This window comes from Rhagoletis pomonella, unplaced genomic scaffold (assembly GCF_013731165.1).
Source record: "Rhagoletis pomonella isolate Grant_MI unplaced genomic scaffold, Rhpom_1.0 Rhpom_scaffold_00003, whole genome shotgun sequence".
NCBI lineage: Eukaryota > Metazoa > Arthropoda > Insecta > Diptera > Tephritidae > Rhagoletis > Rhagoletis pomonella.
In genome coordinates, this window is record NW_023458557.1 from 60,161,935 (window position 1) to 60,188,522 (window position 26,588).

The window sequence follows — 26,588 nt, forward strand, 5'->3', positions numbered from 1 at the left end:
AAGGTCCGTAAATCTTTCGCAGAATCTTTCTCTCGAAATCTCCAAGAGCCGCCTCATCAGATGCTTTCATTGTCCATGGCACAGGCATGATGAGTTACTTATAGAGTGTGATCTTTGTACGACGAGAGAGGACTTTACTTCTCAATTGCCTACTCAGCCCAAAGTAGCACTTGTTGGCAAGAGTGATTCTTCGTTGGATTTCAAGGCTGACATTATTATTGGTGTTAATGCTGGTTCCCAAATAAACGAAGTCGTCTACTTTTTCAAACTTGTAACTGTCAACAGTGGCGTGGGTGCCAAGACGTGTATGCTCTGACTGTTTGTGTGATGACAGGAGATACTTCGTTTTGTCCTCGTTCACCACCAGACCCATTCGCTTTGCTTCTCTTTCCAATCCCGAGAAGGCAGAACAGACGTAGCCCTTGTTTTTACCGATAATATTGATGTCATCGGCATACGCCAGCAATTGTACGCTCTTGTAAAGTATTGTGCCTGAGCGGTTCAGTTCTGCGGCTCTTATTATCTTCTCCAACATCAGATTAAAGAAATCACCCGAAAGGGAGTCCCCTTGTCTGAAACCTCGTTTGGTATTAAACGGCTTGGAGAGGTCCTTCCCTATTCTGACGGAGATGGTGGTATTGCTCAACGTCATTTTACACAGCCGTATTAGTTTCGCGGGGATACCAAATTCAGACATCGCGGCATAAAGGCAACTTCTCTTCGTGCTGTCGAAAGCGGCTTTGAAATCGCCAAATAGATGGTGTGTGTCGATCCTATTCTCGCGGGTCTTTTCCAAGATTTGGCGTATTGTGAATACCTGATCTATGGTGGATTTTCCAGGCCTAAAGCCACACTGATAAGGTCCAATCAGCTCGTTGACGGTGGGCTTCAGTCTTTTGCACAATACACTCGATAAAACCTTATAACCTATGCTTAGAAGGCTGATTCCGCTGTAGTTGGCGCGTGTGGCGGGGTCGCCTTTCTTGTGGATTGGGCAGAGCACACTTAAATTATAGTCGTCGGGCATGCGCTCATCTGACCATATTCTGCATATGAGCTGATGCATGCACCTCATCAGCTCCTCGCCGCCATACTTGAATAGCTCGGCTGGCAGGCCGTCAGCTCCAGCAGCTTTGTTGTTTTTCAGCCGCGTAATCGCTATTCGTACCTCGTCATAGTCAGGCGGTGGGACAGCTACTCCATCATCATCGACTGGGGACTCGGGTTCGTCTTCTTCACTACTTTCAGCGCTGATGCCATTCAGTAGGTTGAAAAAGTGTTCCCTCCACAATTTAAGTATATTCTGGACATCGGTCACTAGGTCGCCATTGTTGTTCTTACAGGAGTTCGCCCCGGTCTTGAAACCTTCCGTAAGTCGCCTAACCCTCTGGTAGAATTTTCGGGCGTTCTTCCTATTGGCCAGTATCTCAAGCTCTTCGCACTCACGTATTTCGGCCTCTCTCTTCTTATTGCAGCAAATACGGCTCGCTTCCTTCTTCAGTTCCCTATAACGGTCCCACATGGCTCGCGTTGCGCCCGATCGCAGCGTGGCCCTATAGGCGGCATCTTTTTTCTCTGCGGCTTCTTGGCATTCCTCATCGTACCAGTTGTTCTTTCGGGCTCGCTGAAATCCAACTACTTCTTCGGCGGCGGTACTTAATGATCGGGAAATGTGGTTCCACTGCTCGCGTTTGTCGGATTGTTGAAGAGTGCTCCCAGAGAGCAGGTGTGTGAATCGAGTGGCGAATAAATTGGCCGTCTGTTGTGATTGCAGCTTTTCGACGTTAAGCTTTCCTTGCATTGTTGGGCGCACATTTTTTGCTGCACAGAGGCGGTGCGTATTTTGGCTACAACAAGATAGTGGTCCGAGTAGATGTTTGGCCCTCGGAGTGTACGTACGTCTAAAACTCTTGAAGCATGCCTTCCGTCTATCACAACATGATCGATTTGTTTTCTCGTTTTGCGAGCTGGAGACAGCCATGTAGCTTGGATGTTCTTATGCTGGAACCTAGTACTACATATTACCATATTTCGGGCCCTGGCGAAGTCGATCAGCCTCAGTCCGTTATCGGACATTTCGTCGTGGAGGCTGAATTTTCCGACAGTGGCGCCAAAGATCCCTTCCTTGCCCACCTTGGCATTAAAATCGCCAAGCACGATTTTGACATCGTGTCGGGGGCAGCGCTCATACGCACGTTCCAAGCGCTTATAGAAGATGTCCTTGAACGCCTCATCCTTCTCTTCCGTCGGGGCATGGGCGCAGATGAGCGAGATGTTGAAGAATCTGGCTTTGATGCGGATTGTGGCTAGACGTTCGGCCACCGGGGTGAACGCCAGTACTCGGCGACGGAGTCTCTCTCCTACCACGAATCCCACACCGAATTTGCGCTCCTTTACGTGGCAACTGTAGTAGACGTCGCAAGGCTTCACGCTTACTTTTTCTTGCCCCGTCCATCGCATTTCTTGAATGGCGGTGATTTCGGCCTTTGTCTTCCCGAGCACATCAACCAGCCGGGCAGAGGCACCTTCCCCATTAAGGGTCCTGATATTCCTGGTGCATACCCTTAAATCATAGTCCTTTATACGTTTGCCATGGTCGTCATCAGAATAAGGGGGGTCTCATCCAAGGCTGTTTTTTATTTTTCATTGGGCGGGGTTTTAACGTGCCGGGACCCAAACCCAGCGCACGCGAAGTTTTACGCCTTCTCACTTTAGCTCGCTCCCAAACGGGTGCTTGGTTGCTACCCAGAGAATACGTGGATATAAATATCCGGACGTTGTGAGCTGCGATTTGAACCGTACGCACAAGAATCGCTTCTGGCCACTCCCAGGTGAATGGCAGTCAAGTTTTCCACTTCTGTGCACGGAACCATCCTCCATCCTTATGGGACCTGCGTGTTAACAAAAACTCACCAACGCATGACCGTGACGTAGACGTTGCTTCTCTCTCTTTCTACCAACAGCATACTTGATATCTTTCTGCGTATTTCTACGCTACGCTACGTACACGTTCCTGGGTAACTGCGCTCTTATTCGGCTCTGAACTTGATTGGCGATTGCAGTTGTATGCTCAGAGAAAGACGCAGATTCTCAAAAGTAACCTCTGTGATATTCGGGTTGTTCATAGTCGGAATTGATGTGCCATCGACATGAATTCCAGAGGAGGGTAAGGTTCCTTGCGTCGAAGAAGCAAGTTAGATCGGAGATATAGCCGTTTACTTTCTATAAGAGGGCATCAGTGTTATGCCAGATGCGATCGTTAGCTGATGAAGTCAGGAAATTCCCACAACAGCCAGTTCCACATAAGAAATGACTTGGTTTTGGACCGAACGATAGCTGTTGTTTCGGCGACCGAAGAAGATGAATTTATGAATAGTACTAACTTGTTAAAGATATGGACATGACACGCAAGAGTGCAGAACAAAAACAAGGGTTTCCAATGAAAGAGAGCCCATTTACAGAAGAAATTGTCCTTATTTGGTATGAGCAACTGGAGCAGAAAGGAATGATTCGATTGGCGAAGTCTTTTGCTCCCAAAAAATGTGTTTTTATTTTATGAGAACTAGCTTAACTATAGTATAAACTTTACTCTTCTACTCTTCAAGGAATTTAGTACAAAATCAGGTTATTGACAATAGGCTTGGAGTTCAATCTCCTATGCAACCAGGCCTGCCAACTTGGCTCAAACCCAAGAATGGTAGAATACAAGATTGTACCCATCAGAGAGTAGCAGTTGCGATAGAGAAATGTAAAAAGCGAAAAAGAATGCAAGAAGAACTTTTGCAAAAAAAACCTTAACACAAGTGTGACTTCATACAAACAGCGATTCTGTCAAATTCACTGAGAGCGGAATAGCGGTACGAGATGGGCGCCACTCAGCGTTGGTACATGTTGGGAAAATTCCATACCAGTGTTGCCACTGCCTTAGCCTTTAGAGTATCCATAAAAAATCGAAAACTGTATCCCAATGTATCCACCGAAAATAGCGGACATTTTTACACAGTACATCTATGGAAGATAAACTCGGCCCCTTAACAAAGTTAACATGTAGTCAGTATTTTCTCATCCTTAGACACGGATTTGGGAAACAAAGGCCCGTAGTTATAGTCAAAATTAGTCCGACTCTTAAAGTTAATTGCAGCTTTTAGATATAATTTTAAATGGGATACCTGTCAAAAAAGCTGCAACTAACTTTAGTGTCGACTTAATTTTGACTATAACTACGAGCCTTTGTTTCCCAGGTCTGTTTCTAAGAATGGAAAAATACTGACTACAACTACGGGCCAAAGTTTCCGCATATTCGATGTTTATTACTATGATTAGATTCCCAGAAATAATACATGCAAAAAATGTTTCCTAGTCTATACTAATTTAAACTAATTTTGACCTGCTACATTTAGTTCAGTAAATTATTATTTCCTGCTATTATGGTTCTCATGTTTATCGATCAAACTGTTGGATTGGGAAGTTATCTGTGAAATAAAAAAAATTGCTCAAAAATTGTATCTGTCTGTAAATTCCGCCTTCAAGAAAATTTCTATTTCCGGCTTGTTTCAATTCTCGCTTAACCACATATAACTGCAAATTTAGAAGTTATAAGTTATTTTTAGTACAGTCAAGTTATTGTTGAAAATTAGCCATAGGCATGGTTGTCAATTTCCTTTGAATTCTAAGAGAAGGGTTGCTCGGGATATAAAAGTTGATTTTTTCGCTTTACAGGTAACTACTACAGGTCGGAAAACTTTTTAAAATTTGCAATCTACTTGGTGTTATTAAATGCACGTTTATGTAGCTAGAAAATTAATTTTTCAAAGTGACAACTACAAAGGAAATAGCTCGTACATAAATAAAAAAAATTTCCTTCAACTTACTAATACTTATGGAAAAAGGTATCCAAATTTACACTGAGGACAAAAACGAAGTATCCCTCAAAATTTAAGACGAAAATGTATCAAATTGGATACATATATATCAAAACGGCAACACTGTTCCCTACCCGTAGGGATTTTAGTCGAAAAAAATTAATGTAGGGAAAAGGACAGATTCTTATAAAAAAATACAAATATGCAGATAACTATTTGGCAACTTTTTTATTAAGAATATGTTCCAGTGGCAGTGTTAAATCCGAGAAAGTGTTCGAATCGCAGCATGCAACCACCTCCATATAAAACGTTTTTTTCCAAACTAGCGTCGACAGCTAATTATTACACAAATTGGCGCGTGTTCAATTTGTACATTTTCATCAAATTTAGCAAATTTGCGACAATGTACACTTTTTCAGGGTAAGTTGTTTCAATGGCACACTCCATTTGCTATTTCATGAGCACTGGCTCAATACGATTTTTGGGGCCTCGGTAGTTATGCGGGCGTTCATTTGATAAAGCCGAATATTAAAGTTAAATAAAATGTATTGTATTTTTATTTATTTATATTTGGTCCTCTGGAATCACGACGCAACTCAAAACAAAAAAATCCGAAATCCTGTTAAGGGCTCATGTCTCTAATCATGGGCGTAGCCAGGTAGGGGCAGGGGGTGCTCGAGCCCGACCCCTAACTTTCAAATTTTCCTTATATATATATAAAATAGTACCCTGAAATGCCAGCTTAATAGGGTCGAGGCCCTCCCCCCCTAAATTTCATTCTGGCTACGCCGATGTCTCTAATCCTTGTATAATCCTAAGCAAAGTAAGAAGTAAGGATTACCAAAGTAAGTAGTGAAGATTAGGCGTGGATTTGCCATAGGTTGGAGATATGAGTACCTTAAAAGGATTAATTTTGAGTTGTGTCGTTATTGCATAGGACCATTAGCGCACACAAGGGGAGGGTTTTGGGGTTCAAACCCCTGTGAAGTGGATTAATTCCACTTCGTTGTATTTAGGAGGCGTACCTTACTCGCGCTGGAGCCCTGGTGCTCCGCCGGCGCGGCTGCCGGCCAACGCCTGCTTTGGTGTGGGAGCCCTAGCGCTCCGCTGTATGCTGCTGCTTGCCACTGTCGTGCTGAGTTGCAATGGCCCCGCTTGTGGGGTGCTTAGCACGCACAAATATGTACTGGCGCTTTGGTGTGGGAGCCCTAGCGCTCCGCTGTACTGGAGCCGGTGCTGTACTCCCCGATTGCCGGGCAGCCGAACCCGCTTTATTAAAAATGAAACACAACTGGACGATTGAATGGTACGCGTAATAATGCCGCTAATTTATTTTTCACTTTCGTCTTAAACCTAGCTGCTGTTGTACATAGAACAGTGTTGCATTTTTAATATCGTAAATTATTGTATTAGATTAGCTTTAAGGTGTGTTCATACAAGGTGATTTATAGGGTTGCAAATTGTATGCTTTTATCGCATTACACCCCCCCTAAAGCTAATAACCTCAAATACAATCTGTATCTTAAAGCTAAGAATCCAGCTCTCAAGGAAATTATAAGAAATATTTATTATAATTTCTGTTGCTTGAAAATGCGCTTTGCTTTTGCTGTAAATTTTTATGAGGGAATAAATATACGAGCATTTTTTTTCTTGAGAGCTGCAAACTGATTTAAGAAATTTTGGTAGAAGAAAATTTCTTTTCCATTTCTCGTCCGTCGTTTTATATGAATTTTTCGTTTTTCTTGAGAGTTCAGTTAATTTTTTCGGTATTTGAAATATTAAAAAAATTTAGCAATCGTGAAAAATCACCATCTCTATCGAAAACCAGAAATCGAAAAAATGAACATAGAAGTGCAAAAATTCATGGAATCAATAAATTTATTTTTACTGACTCTTTTTTAAAATTTTTTATTAGGTACTTTTGAAAGTTGAGCGCATCTTGAGTTTATAGAACTTTTTATTAAGCAAGTAGTTTTTAAGGAAAGAACACAACCGACTTCAATTCTCATATTCAAATTTAGGGGTACCGTTAATTTCTTCATGATCCAATCATCGGATCTCTAAAACAAATTACGGGACCTTGAGGTACTATCTTTCTAATAAAAAAAGGATTATTGAAAACGGTCCACGTGGTCCAAAGTTATGTATTCCAGCGAGATGATAACCTCCCTTTTTTTTGAAGTCGGTTAAAAGCGTTTGAGTTCTGTTAATCTGTAAATAAAGTGCAGTTTATGAATTCGGCCGCTGTGGTGTAGTGGTAAGCAGTGCGCGCTTCCACTCCGCAACGCCTGGGTTCAAACCCTGGTCAAAGTAACATCACAAAAAAAATAGAAAAAAGTTTTTTCTTAACAGCGGTCGTCCCTCGGCAGGCAATGGCAAACCTCCGAGTGTATTTCTGCCATGAAAAACAGCTTCTCATAAAAATACAATCGCCGTTCGGAGTCGGCGTAAAACTGTAGGTCCCTCCGCTTTGTGTGACAACATTAAGGCGCACGCCACAATTCGGAGGAGAAGCTCGGCCAAACACTAACATATGTGTAAGCGCCAATCTATTATTATTATTATTATATTATGAATTTTAAAACGTTTATTTATTTATTACATACTGTACATAAAACTTGCATAAATGTATTTTAAAGAGGGTATTATCTGAAGCAAATTTTCAGTATTTTCCGGTGATATATCTTCAGAAATATAAAACCCCCCTAAAATATATTCCTGGGTGCGACCCTGCATAGGGCCATCGATATGTGCACATACAACGCAATAGCGTACATATTATATGTTTATGTATTATATACCTATGTGATTACAATACATTTTCAAAACATTTGGGTGGTTCACAAGGTGTCGTACTTGTCGTATTGTTGTATGTTGTAAAGTTTTTAACGGCTAAATAAATGTTTAGAGCACTTGAAATCACCACTAACTATTTTTTAATTGTGTGAAATTTCATAATAAAACTTTTATGTTAGCTTGCGAATTTCTTAAATATAGTTTTAGCCGTTTAAAGTTTATGACATATAACAGTACGACAGTATACAACTCCTTGTGAACTCCCTAATTGAACCTTCCGTGTCTTATTTAGTCAAGTCTTTTTCGGTCTTCTTTTATATTGTAAGGAATTATTAGATAAAAATTGTAGGGAAATTTGTCGGGGAAATATTTTTACAAGTGTAGGGAAAGGTGTAGATTTTATTATTGTTGAGTGGCGATTTTCCCAAAAAAATTATGTACCATCACTGGCACCACCTTTGTTCTCTACAACGGGGCTAAAACCGTGCCATTTTTGGTCTTATTTAACTACAAATGGTACCTAATTTTATTCAGCACAAGGTGCAAAAACGGCACTTTTGAAAAATAGTAATCAGTCTTATCATGAGTTTCATTTACCCCGAACCGGCTCACTTTTCCCTTTTAGTTTCCATGCATTGGCAGAATATTTCAATACACTTTAATGAAATCTTTTCGCGTGTACTACTTTTCAGAAAGTAAAATTTTGTGGTTTCTAAAGTTTATTTTATTTGCACGTAGTTATTTTTTATTGCAAATTATGAAAGAAGGAAATAATCTGCCTTATCCTGAGTTTCGCCCGAAAAAAAGTTCACCCGAACATTTGTATTCTGCCTATAGCAAATACATGGAAACCAAAACTGAAAAGTGAACCGGTTCGGGGAAAATGAAACTCATGATAAGGCTAAATATCTTTTCAATTAAAAAGAAGGTACCTTATTTGGCGTTTTTTTTTCTATTTGGCAGTTTTGTATACCCAATATGGCACGTCATAGCTGGGGATATTTGGCAGCCATGTATGCAACGCAGCTCTTCGAAGAGTGATAAAAAAAAGCTTTTCATTAAAACCATGTACCGTTCGAAAGTAGTTAAGTCTATAGAGCTCAATATTTTTAGATGAGCGTGAAAACTTTCAGAGAACAAATTTTGTATTCAATTAACTTTATACGTATTTATTTCCGAAACTTACGATTATGTATCTATTATTATAATTTCTTTCAGCGGATCCGAAATTCAGCGGACCTATAAATAATGTAACAGCTCCCGTTGGACGCGATGCGACACTCACGTGTATGGTACATGATCTTATGTCATTTAAGGTTAGATAATTTTTGGTTGTTTCCTTTTCTGATATTCATATACATTAGGATGCCCATCAAAATTTTTTTTTTTTAATTTCAAGACCCTACCCCCTAGTTTCCTACCTTTTTATGAAAAATATTATTGCCTATTTTTATAGATTTTTCAAAAATCATTTAGAGGTACGCATATGTCATATAAGTGGGCGGTGCCGCCCCCCTTTTTCCTATAACTTCTTGAAAACCCACTCGCTAAATAGCGATTGTATATATCAATTTTGAATAAATGTTGATGAATTCCTTAGCCACACTTCTCAAAATATCTGAAAGTCCGGTGCATACACAATATAAATTCAAGGCCGTATTTAAGAAAAGTCGCACAACTTCGACAATTTTTATGCGATTGCAATAAATGAGCTATCAGTTTATTTGAAAATGGATTTAATTTTAGATAGTATTTAGTACATAGTTTGAAATTGTGGAAATAAGTGTGGTCAAACCTTAATTGACATTATTACCTTTTCAAAAGCGAAATAAAGCCAACAAAAATTTGGAAATAAAGTCATTGACGCTATTTCCTCATTCAAATGGAAATAGCGTCAACAATGCTTAAAGTATGTCGAATCATAGAAAAAAATGTTGTTCTTACAACAAACATTGCCCCGTAAGTGTTGTTTTTTAATAGATGACAAAAGTTATTGCCAAATCCTCAGTGTGGTGATATTAATCCACACACAATCATGAACTACCACCAAACAATTTTATTAAATTACGAATATGTAAAAACACGATGCGAAAAACTAAACGCAAAGCACAGCTTGAACACGAGAAATATTTGAAGAAAGAGTGTAGAAATGATCCAAAACTTGCAAAATATGTTTCGTTTCCACAAAAATAAAGCTAACACTATTGAACTGAAGAAACAGTTCATGTCCAAAAACCCCGGAGGAACACTGAAAGAATTCTGTGTTTTAAATTAGCATATTTGAACGAATTCGGAACGTCTAAGGTGGAAGGCGGCGTAGCGTGACGTGGTGTGCGCGCCGGTCGCGCGGGGTACGCGGGCTAAGCAAATTTAATGATTGAAAGAGCAATAATGTCAAGGGATTTTATTTCGCTTTTAAAAAGGTAATAATGTCAATTGACTTTATTTCGCACCAGGGTGGGAAATAAAGCCAATTGACCTTATTTCCGTTGATCTTATTGCCTGTCATCACTTTCTGACCTAAAATGACAAGTCGCGACCTCTAGATGATTTAAAAAAATCGATAAAAGCAGGCAATAATATTTCTCCTAAAAAGGAAGAAAATTAGGGGGTAAGGTCTTGAAATTTCAAAAAAAAGATTTTTCGATGGGCACCCTAATATACATATAGTACATATGTATGTATGTACTAGAGTCCAGCGCAAGTGTATTTGCCGCATTTCGTTCAATAAGTACTCCTTGCATTGTACTCTACTCCCAACACATTGTTACTCATTTTCAGCATACATACACTACTTGGCGTTGAGAGAGTAAATACTTGACGTACTTGCTATTACTCCACCAAAGTACGTACTCTACTTTCTCTCATCGCGTACGAGAGATATTTGCTGCTGCCAAAAGGGAGTAGCAAATCTACTCTCAGTATACTTGTAGTACGGTAAGTACTTGCGTATTAAATTTCAATTCTGGTTGTTAGCCTACTAGTTGATATCGTTTGCAGCGCTGGTCAGTGAAATTGAAAGAGTAAAAATAGAATATGGAAATTGACGATGTAAGGAAATGTTTACGGCCTTATTTATAAAAAATAACGTAGATTTAGACAGTTGTTTAATGTGACATTTTCATAAAACTTTTGTATTCAAGCAGCTTTTTAAATCTATGTATGTACTTAAATTTTTATGAAAGTATTATTTCTCGTCTCTCATTTTCTATAAAACTATTTGCAGTCATTAACCAACAAATAAGTTGTCAAAAACAATAACTTAAGCAATGCTGCTATACGAAATAAAATTATTAGTGGCAAATCAAAATTTTGAAAAGTGCCGATTTTCACATTCGATAGTTGGACATGGTAGCGACGAGATGTACGAGCATTTTTTTCTTAAGAGCTGCATACTGATTTAAGAATTTTTTTACAGAAGAAAATTTATTGTGCGTAATTTTATATGAATTTTTAGTTTTTCTTGAGAGCCTTTACAAATAAAAAAAATTTCGGAATATGTACATACATATGTACATACATACGCAGCCATATAACTTGATTTCAAGAGAAACGAATTTTCATTTGGCACGTTCAGAAGGCGAAACAGCTCAGTAACTGGTGCGATTGCACCTTCTGAACGCGTTGTTGCGTACTTCTGATCAACTGAATAGTTGCGTGTTCGATGATCGTAATATTTTTCTGATCATTTGAGACAACATGTTGGTGTGTACCTTTGAGAGTTGAATTTGACAGCTAATGTATGAAGTCGTTCAAAAGACGCATAACGATCACTGATTTTTGTTTAGCAATGGTTGCGCTCAACTGCTGCGCCTTCTGAACCTACCTATTGATAACTTTTTTTTTTTTTGATAACACTGCGACAGCTCAAATTGGTATTGAGTAAAACCAAATGCAAGATAGAGTTTTTGAATTTCATTGAGTTTTTTTAATAAATACTAAAATTAGAGGTGTATGAATGGCGAAAGAAGAACTTTATCCGATTTTTTTAAATCGAAACTACGTTTTTACATATGTACATATGTATGTACGTGCATACATAAATATATTTAATATGAAATTGAAATTTTCACATCAATTTGCGCTATCTTCAAACCCATGGTTTCAATTGTACGCATATCGTCAGGGTTTTCCCCACAACTTGGTTTTGCTGCAGTGAAGCGACAGAACAAGCCCTGCAAAAAATGGGACTAATCCGGGATGACTCCGGGAGCAATCGCAAAGGAGCATGCGACCAATACCACTTTTGATCTCTTTATATGGAATGAACTGATCGCTTTTGTTCGAGCATGTCCTATGAAGAGACTAATTGTTCACCTTTATACCCGAGAGGGTATAAAAGCGACTAGTCACTTTTAAAAAATACAAATAAAAATTTGCGCCAGCTGAGATTCGAACCGGGTTGCTCAGTTTTGTTAGGCGAATACTATATCTGTGTGCCAACGCCGCACATGAATTTTCATTAGGGGTATTCTCTGAGTCTTGCAAAGCCCTTGCACGGTGCACGGATTGCACGGTTTGCAAAGCTGTCCCATACGAAAACCGGTTTTTACCGTGCAATCCGTGCAATCTGTTCACCATGCAAGGGCTTTGCAAGACTCAGAGAATACCCCTATTGACTAAGTGCGTACATATGATTAAATCGTTAATAGTACCCGTTAGAGATGAGTTGGGGACTAATTGATCTCCAATTATACCCATAAGGGATGAGTCGAGACTAATTTACCTCCATTAGTACCCGTATGAGACTAGTTGGGACTAATTAATGCCCAATTGTACCCGATTGAGAGTAATCTCGGAATACTCTCTTTAGAGATTAGTCGCACAATTTTTTGCAGGGAGTGACGAGAAAAATATGCGGACACTTACATATATACATATGTATGTATGCATACGTATCTATGCACATACGTATCGATGCACATATGTATGTATCTATGCACATACGTATCTATGCACATACATACGTATCTATGCACATTCATACATATGTACTTAGGTATGTATACCAGCATTTTAGTTGAAAGTACGTTTTGCTCGTCGCTCTCTTCATCACTCCACTACATTCCTGTCCTTAGTTTTATTCAGATACCACAAATGCGCGATCTAGAAAATTCTTCTATCATTCTTGCCACAAATGTATGTTTTCTTCGAAAATACTCAAGTACTACCAGTAGAGTACTCTACTGTCAAATACCTTTTACTCGCAGTAGTTGCGGAAGGCAAAGTAAATACTCACGCGTCTTGCTATTGATCGGTAGTTTACGTACGCTTGCAGAAAATGGTTTATGCTTACTCACACTTGACCCGAACGATGAGAGTAAAGGAGGGAAAGTATTTGCGCGGCGATCGGATGTCTTGTTAGGCCCTTTAAATGGAATTGCGCAGGAGTTTAGTATGTACATATATGCACATTTTTATGAATGCATGTACTATCAGTATTTAACACCACCAATATCTCGTTTTAGCTTGCTTGGTTGCGAGTCGATACACAAACTATTCTCAGCATACAGAACCATGTCATTACAAAAAATCATCGTATCGGCGTCAGTCACACGGAGCATCGCATTTGGCAGCTGCGGATACGTGATGTTCGCGAGGCAGACCGTGGATGGTATATGTGCCAAATAAATACGGATCCGATGAAAAGCCAAGTCGGCTACTTGGATGTAGTGGTACCACCTGATATCATTGACTATCAAACCAGTAACGACATGGTCGTACAAGAGGGCCAAAACGTGACTCTTACGTGCACAGCAACAGGACTGCCAATGCCTACGGTAACCTGGCGACGTGAACGTGATATACCGCTGCTGCAGAATATTGCTGGATCTAAGATTTATAGCATTGAAGGTCCGAATTTGACACTGTGGCAGGTGACTAAGGAGAGCATGGGCGCTTACTTGTGTATTGCTTCAAATGGAATACCGCCGACTGTGAGCAAAAGGGTACTCGTTGCAGTTAATTGTAAGTGATTGAATACATCAAAAATAAAATACTTTTGAAAAAATCGTTTTTCATAGTTGCACCTACTATTTGGACCCGTTATGACTCGGTCTATGTCGGCTATGGTCAGAAAGTGGCATTGGAGTGTATTTCCGAAGCACATCCGACCACGGTAAATTTCTGGCTTAAAGACAAAGAATTGGTGCAGAGCGGAACTTATGAGTCGGTCTCATTAGACAATATCTTCAGAATTGTAATGCGTTTAATAATACGACCCATGGAGTTGAAAGACTTCGGTGATTATCGCTGCGTGGCTAAAAACTTAATGGGTGAATCGGAACGCGTTATATCAGTGCTGCGTGAGTGATTCTGGAAAAATTAAATATCTGTTCACTGAAGTTACTTATATATTCTATTCCACAGATAAATCCAGGAAGAATATTCGTCATTCCCATGCGTTGGATGGGAAAGACAATAACCTGATTTTGATCGAGGGTAGGTTACTCTAATGGTGACTTTGCGGTTGTAAAAATATTTCTTATTTGCAGAATACACTTCAGATGGTACTTCCTTAGCGACCGCGTTTCGCACTATGTTGATAACCGCGGCTGTGCTTCATTGGAGATTAAATAAATAATAATTATTGAAAAACTTAATGAATAAAGGAATATTGAGCAAAATAAAAAATTTTCTAAGTCTATAAATGTAGTTGTTGGGCGTAATGTATCCACTGCGCTTGATTTTGCTGTTAAAAAGTGGCTACATATTTCGTCTTTTAAACCTTCTGTTACCGCTGACGTTGTTATTTCCTATGTTGCCAAACATTTTGGTATAGAAAGTAAATATGTACATCTCTTGCTTTACATTGGTCAAAAAGGTACTCCCGTTACTGAGTTGGATAGTGTTTACTTTAAACTTGGTGTTTCTTCACGTTTTTACAATACGCTCTTAGATGCAAAATTTGTGGCCATTAGGTATAAATGTTCGGCCCTTTCACTTTTTTTAGAAAAAGTAGCATGTGCAGGAAAAGTTTCTTAAATACTAAGAGATATAGTGCTAAAAAAAGTAAAAAATCGTTGAGTATTTATTACCAAAACATCTTGGGAATGCGTACAAAAACCAAAGATGTGTTCCAACGTGGTTAAATAATAATTTTTCTGATGAGGAATTCTTTGATCCTAATTTTTCCTTACATATCGTAAAGATAGAGATTCAACTAAAACAAATTGCTTAAGAGGTGGAGGGGTTTTAATCGCAGTTAATCGTATCTTTCGCTCATCTGTTGTTCCCCTTGAAAATAATGACTTTATTCTTGACGAACTCTGCGTATGTATCTATGGAAATCTTGGTAATTTATTGGTTTGTGTCTCGTATATCCCACCCGCTAGCTCGGAGTCTTTATACGCTGCCTATGTAAGTAATACTTTACATCTACATATATGAAAACAATGAGGTCTGTAACTTTTGTACATTAGGTGACTTTAATCTTAATAAAATTAGATGGTCAAATTTTCTAAATAATAGCATTTTAACCCCAACAAATATCAATAGTGGCTACGAAATTACCTTAATAGACAGCCTTCTTAGCATTAGTCTCATTCAAATTAAATCATCTTTTAATAAGCTTAATAACATCCCAGATCTCATTTTTGTTGATGAGAATTTAATCTTTCCAATTAGCTGAATGTATGATCTGCTTCAGTTGAAATCTGGCAGGTATTAAGTAACAAAAAAACTAATTTAAATATGGATAATTGAGTCGAAACTTTTTTAGAACCTTCTTTTATCTCTATTTAGATTGAAGATTTACAAATATTATTAGAATTAATTTCCACGCCAAAATACCCGTACTTTAGAGATGACACCCGCCATCAGTGATTGGACTTCTATCACATTGTGGTAGTTCTGCTACTTTTTTGACCATCTACCACACAAGGTCTGAAATCTACCACATGTTCGCATTTTTGAGTAGTTTTATTTTTGCTCGACATAATTTTCTTAATTTTAAGAGCAAAAATTGCCTAACACTAAACACTAACAACAGGCAGAATGGGATTATAAAATAAATAATATAAAAAAAACTTTTTAATATACAACGCTTTTATAAATGGACTAAAAAGTAGAAAATAATACTTCTCAGTCCCATAGAATTTGTTTTGATAACTTTTGATTTTGAAATTTTAGCAAAAGTCATTATAAACAATCTATGAAATTGAAAATGAAAAACGTGGAGCGCATGCAATACAAAGCATTCGATTTAATTGACAAGTCAAACTACATAACGTAGACCTAAAATTTCTACAGCGAAAGTAGAACTTTGAAATCGATTTTAAGCGGTCGTTATTCATATACCCACATACATACATACATTCATATATTACTTTTCATATCAATTCAAGTGTATTACATGCGCCCCACGCTTTTCATTTTCAATTTCATAGATTGTTTATAATGACTTTTGCTAAAATTTCAAAATCAAAAGTTATCAAAACCAATTCTATGGGACTGAGAAGTATTATTTTCTACTTTTTAGTCCATTTATAAAAGCGTTGTATATTAAAAAGTTTTTTTTATATTATTTATTTTCTACTTTTTAGTCCTGTCTGAATAAAATTTTGCAATAGATATTAAAATAATTCAACGATATTAATAGAAAGGTGCACACACATGCATTTACATATGTATGTACATACAAACGAGCACCAATTAATTTTATTTAAAGAAATGGCGTGTCGTCTATTTCCGCCGATATGCGTGTATAAACCCTCCTCAAAGTCTAGCCAAAAAGCCAGCAACTCACACAACAGGTTCCCCAGAGCAATTCGCTCGAGAAAGTGGTACCCGGTACACGTAATACGCGGCACACAGCACAACAATCCGCCAAAACAGGCAACCCGGCCCAAAATTACCACCGTAGAAGGCAGAAACCCCGAGCGGCAGTGCAGGAGCCCAAGAATTACCCTTAAAACGGCCACAGGAGCTTAAAAAGACCAACTGGTCCCCAACTGGTCCGACGGTAAGTAGTTTCGGACTAGTCCCAAACTGGTTCCCAACTGGTTCCCGGACTGTCACTTCACTTACAAAGCATTCGATTTAGTTGACAATAGTCAAACTAATTTTATTTAAAGAAATGGCGTGTCGTCTATTTCCGGTGTAGCAAACGTAGTACATAGGGCGACATCTAGATGTCATCTACCTCGCCCTATTCACTATGCTTTTTTATAGGAGCTTTTCAAAGCTTTGCTTTGGTGTCGGACACACAACATTGAAAGCTTCTGGATCCACAACATTGAAAGTTTCTGGAACACAACATTGCAAGTTGATAAAAGCGTTGTAATAAACTGTAAAATATTATTGTAGATTGACTTGTCAATTAAATCGAATGCTTTGTATTGCATGCGCTCCACGTTTTTCATTTTCAATTTCATAAAATATTAAATTTTCTCAATATGGCTCATTCCACGGTGACGGGTGTGACATTTCAACTCACATTTTAAGGGTTAATTCTTAAACTGTAATACAAAATTCTTTAAAACGAATATTTTGTAATAGGTTTCCGAGATATACACAATGCCTGGAATAAAAATTCCAAAAACAATTTAATCCGAACGAGTTATCTGAATTTTAGTCACTGTGACGGGTATGACGAGTACGCAACCAAATTAACTACGCCTTACTTGCATCAGAGTTTTTCTGCTAATTATGTCTTCTGATTATGGTTTTAAATAGCTCGTTGTATAGTTAAATAAACATTCTCAACATTTACGCCAAAGTTGCTTGCCGCTATTGGAAATTATAGATTATATGTTCCAAATTCAACTGTGACGGGTGTGACTTGACTTTGTGACGGGTGTGACAAGTTGAGCATGAATACACAAATACACATTATTAGACAACTAAGCTAACTTTATTTCTCAAAAAATCGGATTTTACGCACACATGCAAGATTCTGCCACCTAAAGACGGGATAATCCTTGATCGGACTCTTCTTCTCCATTGTATGTCTTAGTAATTGTAAAGTACCTTATTTTTAAATAGTATAAGGCTATTACCTGTCAAACCGAGGCCGTTACCTGAAAACCCCGTTTTTTTTGCCCTGACAAACGAAGTAATGATATCTTTTTATCCGTGACAGCATAGCTTAAGTTTTCCCATCGCTCGAGCAACATATCTTTATGATTAGCTTTACCATCGCTGATCACAAACATATATATGGCACATTTCAGATTAGCTGATAAGTAACGGTAGCAGTCCCTGGCCGAATTTATTGAAGTTTGTCAAACTTTAAATTGTGACGGGTGTGACATGTGACGGGCGTGACCAACATAATCGGTTATTTTTTCGAAAATATAAGCATATAAATACTTAAAAGCAATTCGCACATATTTCCCTGTGTCATAGCGTTACTTTCGTCAGCTTTTTTACACTGTCCAAGATGTGTTTTCCTTCAAAAAATAACTATTTTGTGTATCTTGTGACGTGCGTGGCAATAAAATATGCTTTGCTTCAATATATTATAAAATATTTAGTACTTGCCCGAAAAATTTTAAAATTACGCCGTTACAATGCTAAAGAATTTGTCTCTCCACTGACGGTTTAAACAATGCAAAAAAGGTAATAGACTACGAAAATCAGTCTTGTAAATTTTGAAAAAAATTAACCTCTCATATGGGTTTGTAAATGGTACAACCTAAAGTAAAAAAATATCTGATTTTGAGATAAATTTCAGAATTTTGGCTTTCAGTCTTGAAAGTTAGATTTATTTACTCTGACTTACTAGAAATAATACAGTCACATTCTTTAGCTTATTTTCGTTTCATTCGGTATCGATTACTGTGGAATGAGCCATATTACATTTTTCGACGGGAAACGTGGTTTTATTAGGGGAATTCGCTCTTATGTGTATTCGGTGTATGTTGTGTAATCGTAACTGCATGAGCGTGCGATTTGTTGTTACTAGCGGTACATCAAATACACATGCAACAACAACCACACGCACGCCCAGTTACACTTACGCAGGATACAGCGAATACACAGAAGCGCGAATACCACTATTGTGTTAAATTGCAAAATAGACGATTTATAAAAATAACTAATAGCGAAAATGTTAAAAAACGGCGATTTTTGTGAAAGTGTTAGCAATTTCAGAGCATCAAAAGCTTCTAAAGCGTTGTTTACCTTTACTTGAGAATTGTCAAAATCGGCAAATCCCAAGTAGCGGTTTCTGGAACGTGTCACATTTGTTCACTACATCGCGATGTGATAAAAAAAAGCGCTGTAAAAACTGGCAGCACTCTGCAAGGTTGCAGAAATCTTTCAAAATATGTTCGAAAAATATCTTGATATGGAAGGAACTGCTTTACACGTGGAAGAAAAAAAAAATCCCAAAACTCAACGCAATTTTTAGCAACTTCAATCTTGCACTTTATTATACTAAAATTATTATTTTTTAAATTCTAATTAAAATGTTTGCAATTTATCTGAAACCTTGCAGAATATGCTTAATTTTTGTACAAAGTTTGATCCAAAACCTGAGATCTACCACATTTTTTTAGAAATCTACCACATTTTTTTCCAGATTCTACCATACAAATTTTTTTTAAGTCCGATCACTGCCCGCCATTAATACTTGGACATCCCTTTCGTTGATCGATTGAGCCTGTTTTCGCCACATTCTGCAGAACTGCGTTATTCTTGAAGGTGTGCATTTTGTTTCTTTTTAATTTTGATTTCAATAACGCTCGATCGTTTGGAGCTCTGGGCAATTCGGAGGATTGGCCTGTTTTAGTACAATGTTGATTCCATTTTGTGTATAAAAATCAATGGCTTGTTGCCAAATCAGGCCAAAACAATACAGGCTCTCAGAACAACACTCCAGGTGCAACAACACGTTCAGAGAGATTCGGATACGTTCTCAAAGTCCTTGGAACATCCTTCTCCACTATTTGATTTATAGTACCTGATTTTCCGCCAGATTCCGCCTTTCTCTCAATGCTTCAATTTTTCTTGATATTTGATAATACATGTTGTACCGTCGACCTTCAAATTTTCAGCAACTTTACTAACCATGATCGGGAGATGTGTAGATTTGTAGGTGCATGAATAAGTCCAAAATAAATTTTCTTTGCTGAAGTTCTTTGCTCTCCACATCCCTTATTTTTAAAGTTACGCATATGAAAATTAACTGTAATAAAAAACAACGATAGCAAGATCAGCACACTAAATAAACGGCTGATCGAGTAGTCGATAACAAAGTTATGCTATGTATAGTGCTGCCAAATATCAAATGAAGCAGATCTTACCTTCCCGATTTGCAAGTCTGATATGCATCATGTCCCATTGTCCCTTACCCTAGAGTTTCTTAACTTTATTTCTGCTTCAAACAGCAATGAGATTAAACGTTTTAATTTTCGTAATGCTGATTTTGATTATTTAAATTCAAGTCTTCTCGCAACAGACTGGAAATCAGCTGTCCTTTCTAAAAATGTTTCGGATTGCTATGAAATTTTCCTACGCAAAATTAACCAATTATTTTCTAATAGCTTATCTTGCCTTCCATCGCGAACTCACAAGCTTCCGTAGTATACGAAGGATTTAAAAAAAAAATTAAAAATCTTAGAAATTAATATTTTAATTTATATAAGGCCAGCAAGGATGAAGGAGAAATATATTCTTTATATGAAAGACTTTAATGTGCTCGATTAATTTTTATACAAGCAATATATTTCTCGATTTGAAGATGAGCTAAAAGTAAATCCCGAAGCGTTTTGGAAATACATTCGATTTTAAAAAGGGTGCTCCAATATTCCTTCTTGCATTTCCTATTGTGGTAGGAACTCAGAGAGCGTCTTAGACTTCGTAAATCTTTTTGCGGACTTCTTAAAATCTAAATATGTCAGTGGTGCTGACCTATCCGGATGTAATGTGGTCGACATTCCGCAATCTGTAGATTTTGGCTCTTTGTCTGTCACAAAGCAAGATGTTATTAACGGCATATCTGCATTGCAATTGTCCTTACTTAGATGGACTTCCTTTTTTTACATGCTTAGGAAATGCGGTTCGTCATTTTGCGTACCCCTGAAATACATTTTTAATCTTTCGCTGGCCTCGTGTGTTTTTAATAATCGTTGGAAAATTGCCTCGATGAAATGATGTTACAAACTACACATCTAAACTTTCGACTTGCTCTAAACTTTTCGAAATAGTGGTCAAAGAAAAACTTTTTTTTGCTATCAAAGGATCCATTAATCCGTTCCGGCATGCTTCTTTGTGAGGTCGCTCGACTGCCACAAACCTAACCTGTTTTTCTCAGTTTTGCATATCATCGTTTAAGAAGGGACGTCAAGTAGACGTTGTGTACACTGCCTTCCCAAAGGCTCTTGATACAGTCACTCACTGCATTTTATTGCGCAAGCTTGAGTGTTTAGGTATACACCAGAGACCGGCTTTGAGTACTAATAAAATTAGTGTACTTATTCATGATCCACTAAAATTAGTGCAAATGAGCACTTACACTAATTAAAAAAATGACTAAGAGTAATTTCCACCAAAACAAGAACACACTCAAAATATACTAACTCTTATTTGTGGCTGCAATTTTTGTCTCTATCGAGCATAGTCTACCAGCTGGATTTCACTCATTTGGTCGAGTGAGAGGCTGAAAATAATTTCAATGGCGCATATTCATAGTCATATTTAGTACTCAACTAAGTCGAAACTATTCTAAGTCACAACTAAAGCTATTCATAGTCGCCTTAGTTTCGACTTTTCTGGCTAAGTACCAACTTAAAATTTAGTTTCGGCTGCATCTGCAACTAAGTCGTAACTAGGAAGAAGTATTTTATCAAATTAAGGGAAAACAGACGAAATATGTAAAAATTAAGTTGGTAGAGGGTGACTTTGATAATATTGAATAATCTCCAATTAAAATTTACAAAGATCGATCTATTTTATTCGGAAGATGAAATTAAATGCATATTACAATTCGAATAAAGCTAAATCACAAATTTATAATTGGAATAATTTAGATAAATTCTCAAATAACAAGTCAGTTTCACGCTAGTTCTTTTAAAGTAAATTTGTGCATAACATTTGGATATCTACTATTTGTATGTTTCACAGCATACTTTCGATAAACATCGACTTCACATCACTGCGGTTGTTCTGGCTATTTCACGCAATTAACAAGAAAATGATACCTTATTCTTTTGCAAAATCATGCATTGAAAATAAAAATTACATAAACGGATGATCAAACTTGACATTATTTAATAAAAATGTAATTTTTCCAAAATATCGTAAAGAAAAATCAATACATTTTCACACTCATTTTGCTATATCGTAAACTAAGTCGAAACTACTTAGTAGAAGTCTGAAATGCGACTATGAATGGGGTAAATTTTAAGTTGGTACTTAAAGTTAAGTTGCAACTTTGTTAGTTTCGACTTAGTTGGTGGACTATGAATACGCGCCAATGAGTTTAATATTATTTGTGTTCTGCTTTGTTCTACATCAGTGTTGGCATATTTGGTACAATTGTACTTTATTGATACAATTTCGTTTACTACGCAGTACTTTTTAATACAATTTTGTGATGAATACTATAAATATATAGGTAGCTCTGAAAATTCACTGCGGGAATTCGTTTTATCTTTTGTGTCTTCGCCTTCTCGTTTTTGGCCTTTGTAATTTTTGAAATAACCATTATAACATAGCAAGAGGTGTGATATCAACCTCGCATTCCTAGGCAAGTTTTGAAAGAATATTTTCGATACTAAATCTTATTAAAACAAAATGTGAAGCTGTATAGTTAGAAACAGTGTCATCGTTAATTCTTTATGTTCTTAAATATCATAACTTCACGACACTCATGTATTGACTAGAGTTGACTATTTATTTTATTATTTTTTAATTCTAATTATTTGTTTATAAAAATATAGTTAATTCCTTAACAAAAACTGTATGAAAATAAGTTTAAATCTTTGAACAACATTAAAAAAATCGACAAACTTTCGTAAAAATTTCGAACTTTCTATTTCAATTTTAGTATAATAAAGTGCAAGTTTAGAGCAGCTGGAATTTGCCGTCAATGTCATATTATCTAAACGCAATTTTTTTTAACGAAATATATATATATTTAAAATCAACGATAAGTCGCAGCTATTTTAAACTTGCACTTCATTTAAATTGATCGGACTACAAACGGCATTCTCAAAACATGTATTTCTAGGAAATCGAGTTAAAAGCCCGAAATTTTTACGAAAGTTTGTTGATTTTTTAATGTTGAGCAAAAATTGAACCTTGGGGTTTTATTAAAGTATAAACTGCATTTTTATGCAAATACAAATAATTAGAATTAAATAATTTTAAGATAAATGGCCAATCTTGTCAATATGTGAGTGTCGTAAAGTTTTGATAAGCACTTGAAATACTAAAAATAAAATGTCAAACTTTAGTACTAAATTCAAAGAAGATGTCTCCTTTATCCATGCAGAATAACTTTAAAAAATTTGTTTGTTAAGAAGTGTACCTTAAAATATGTGCATACAAATGAATACCATCAAATCATTGATCTTGAAGGGAATCTAAAGTCGATGCAATTTACAGTCGAAAACTAAAGTTTTTGTATAGATTTCGTACTGAAGCATCAATTTCATTTCCCAACACTGTGCGACATGCGGGCGCCACCATAAACAAGTGTGAGCTAAAAGTGAGAGTGTGTTAGTGTGCCTTCGCATGCTGTCGATTTCTCGTCGTTTGTACATGTTTTGTTGCTATAAACGACGAAAATCACTAAATTCACTAAAATCACTCAACTGAACTATTGGTGCTTCTTAGTGCTCCTACTCATTTCGGTATAACTAATTTATTTAATGGCTCAATGAGAGAATTGAGCACTACACCAATTCATATCATCAGAGAACTTAGTCATTGTCACTACCACAAACAAGCGTGAGCTAAAAGTGAGAATGTGTTAGTGTACCTAATTCATTTTACATGCTGTCGTGTTCTCATCGCTGCGCTCTCGCTTGTATACGTACACGCGACGCTTACGCTCTTTTAGTACCTGCTAATTCTCTGCCCATGCCTGGTCATTGTACATGCTCTCGCTTTATGTGCCGAGCGTAAAATAGTGTTAGTGCATATGTGTGAATATTCTGCAATGAATAATATCCACTAACACTATTTCTTGTGTTATTCAACCAATTACTTAAAAACGCGAATAATTGCAGTTCCCTGGTATACACTCTACATTTCTGTGCTGGGTTAGATCATACCGACTCAATAGATTTTCTTTTGTTGAAATCGAGAATACGAGATCATATGCCTTTGAGGCCACTTCTGGGGTTCCCCAGGGTAGCATCCTAGGCCCAATACGTTTTCTTCTCTTTATTAATAAAATTGGAGTCTGCTTAAGCTTTCCAAGTTTTTGCTTTACGCTGATGTCCGAAAAATCTTCAGAAGTATCACTTCTATGTCAAATGTTTTGCTCGAGCCCCCCCTAACTTCTAAATTTTTGCCGATATATGTATACTAAAAAAAATAGTACCCGGAAATGCTAGCTCGATAACTTCGACCCCCTCCTAACTTTAAGTTTTTTCCTATGTATATATGTACTACATATATAACAAATTATACACTCAATGCTACAAAATAATTAGTAAATTGATTTAAAAAAGTGGTGTTTTGACGGAGAAAAAAGAAGATATTTCGATACAAAGTAACGATTATAAATTGTAAGTTTATCTTACAAAATTGAGGAGGAATATTGCAGAGTAAACGGAAAAGTTTATTTTTTACATTTTTTATTTTGAAAAACGTCTTGTTTGGATATTTGGTTTACTAGACAGGTATGTAGAGCGCTATGAACTGCTCAGGAACAATTTACAACAAGAGCGTGCAATTGCTGGCTTATGCCGATGACATCGATATCATCGGTATCAAAAACCGCGAAGTCTGATAAGGAAGCAAAGCAAATGGGTCTGGTGGTAAACGAGGACAAGACGAATCAAACAAACAGTCAGCACATTCGCACCTTGGCACCCACGTTACTGTTGATAGTTATAATTTCGAGAAAGTAGAGAATTTCGTTTACTTGGGAACCAGCATTAACACCGAAATCCAACGCAGAATCACTCTTGCCAACAAGTATGTACTACTTTGGACTGAGAAAGCAACTCAGGAGTAAAGTCCTCCCTCGACGTACTAAAACCACACTCTATAAGTCACTCATCATGCCCGCGCCCGTGTATGGCGCAGAAGCATGGACAATGGCAATATCCGACGAGGCGGCTCTTGGAGTATTCTAGAGAAAGATTTACGGGCCTTAACGCTTTGGCGACGGCGAGTACCGCAGACGATGGGACGATGTATGTTGCAAGCTTTACAATGACATGGACATAGTCTTCTTCTTTATTGGCGCTGTAAACGATTAAGCAATTTTGGCCGAGTCCAAAACAGCACGCCAGTCATTTCTCTTCTGTGCTAACTGACGCCAATTGGAAATGCCAAGTGAAGCCAAGTCCTTCTCCACCTGGTCTTTCCAACGCAGAGGAGGCCTTCTTCTTCCTCTGTTACCAGCATCGCGGCCCGCGTGGGATATTTTCAGAGAATGAGCGTTTCTGTCCATTCGAACGACATGGCCAAGCCAGCGGAGCCGCTGATTTTTAATTCGCTGCACTATGTCTACATCGTTGTAAAGCTCATACAGCTCATCGTTAAATCGTCTGCGATATTCGCCATCACCATCGTGTAAAGGTCCGTAAATCTTTTGCAGAATCTTTCTCTCGAAAACTCCAAGAACCGCATCATCAGATGCTTTCATTGTCCATTCCTCCGCGCCATACACCAGCACAGGCATGATGAGTGACTTATAGAGTGTGATCCTTGTACGACGAGAGAGGACTTTACTTCTCAATTGCCTACTCAGCCCAAAGTAGCACTTGTTGGCAAGAGTGATTCTCCGTTGGATTTCAAGGCTGACATTATTATTGCTATTAATGCTGGTTCCCAAATAAACGAAGTCGTCTACTTTTTCAAACTTGTAACTGTCAACAGTAACGTGGGTGCCAAGACGCGTATGCCCTGACTGGACATAGTGCAGCGAATTAAACCACAGCGGCTCCGCTGGCTTGGTCATGTCGTTCGAATGGACACCGACGCTCCAGCTCTGAAAGTATTCAACTCGGAACCCACTGGTGGTAGCAGAGGAAGAGGAAGGCCCCCAATGAGATGGAAAGATCAGGTGGAGAAGGACTAGGCTTCACTTGGCATTTCCAATTGGAGCCAGTTGGCACAGAAAAGAAACGACTGGCGTGCTTTGTTGAACTCGGCCAAAATCGCTTTGGCGGTTACAGCGCCAAATAAGAAGAAGAAGAGAGCTATGAGTGTAAAAAAATACTTCAGGGTTTAGTTGAGATATTCGCCTTTGACCACTGTGTTCTGTCATTTCCCAGTACTGCAAAGCTTTTGAATGCCATTCACCTGGGAGTGGCCAAAACTGATTCGTGGGCTTACGGTTCACATCGCAGTTCACTACACTGGGTAGCGACCAAACACCCGTTTGCGAGTGAGCTAAATTAGTAGGGCGCAAAACTCCGCGGCGCTGGGTTTGGGTTCCGATTAAAACCCTGCCCAATGAAAAACACACAGGCTTCGGATGATACCTCCTCTTTTGATGGCGATCGCGGCAAACGTAGGAAGGACTATGATTTGAGGGTATGTGTATTATCCGAACCTTTAATCGGAAAGGTGCGTCTGCCCGGCTGGTTGATGTCCTAGGAAAAATAAAGGCTACATCACCGAAATCCGTGAAATGCGCTGAACGGGACAAGGGAAGATAAGCGTGCAGCCTTGCGACGTCTGCTACAGTTGCCACGTAAAGGATCCGCATCATAGCGAGATTCTGCAACATATCGCTCATATGTCCAATGCCCCCATAGAAGAGAAGGACGAGGCATCGAAGAATAACTGTTGGAAAATTCA

General features: G+C 37.9%; 1 protein-coding gene across 2 annotated transcripts in view; it reads left to right on the forward strand.

Annotated features, from left to right (window-relative positions):
* Positions 1-14,274, forward strand: part of LOC118736623 (neurotrimin) — a 63,133-nt gene extending 48,859 nt beyond the window's left edge. The window contains exons 2-6 of one of the 2 annotated variants that reach the window (XM_036466671.1): positions 8,877-8,974; positions 13,127-13,625; positions 13,682-13,963; positions 14,028-14,099; positions 14,153-14,274. In XM_036466671.1, coding sequence (XP_036322564.1) covers positions 8,877-8,974; positions 13,127-13,625; positions 13,682-13,963; positions 14,028-14,099; positions 14,153-14,241 — 1,040 coding nt within the window. In that variant the 3' untranslated portion in view covers positions 14,242-14,274. Of the gene's footprint in view, positions 1-8,876; positions 8,975-13,019; positions 13,054-13,126; positions 13,626-13,681; positions 13,964-14,027; positions 14,100-14,152 lie in introns of those variants that run through there. The other variant, XM_036466672.1, reaches the window with a different exon arrangement.
* Positions 14,275-26,588: the final 12,314 nt, after the last annotated feature.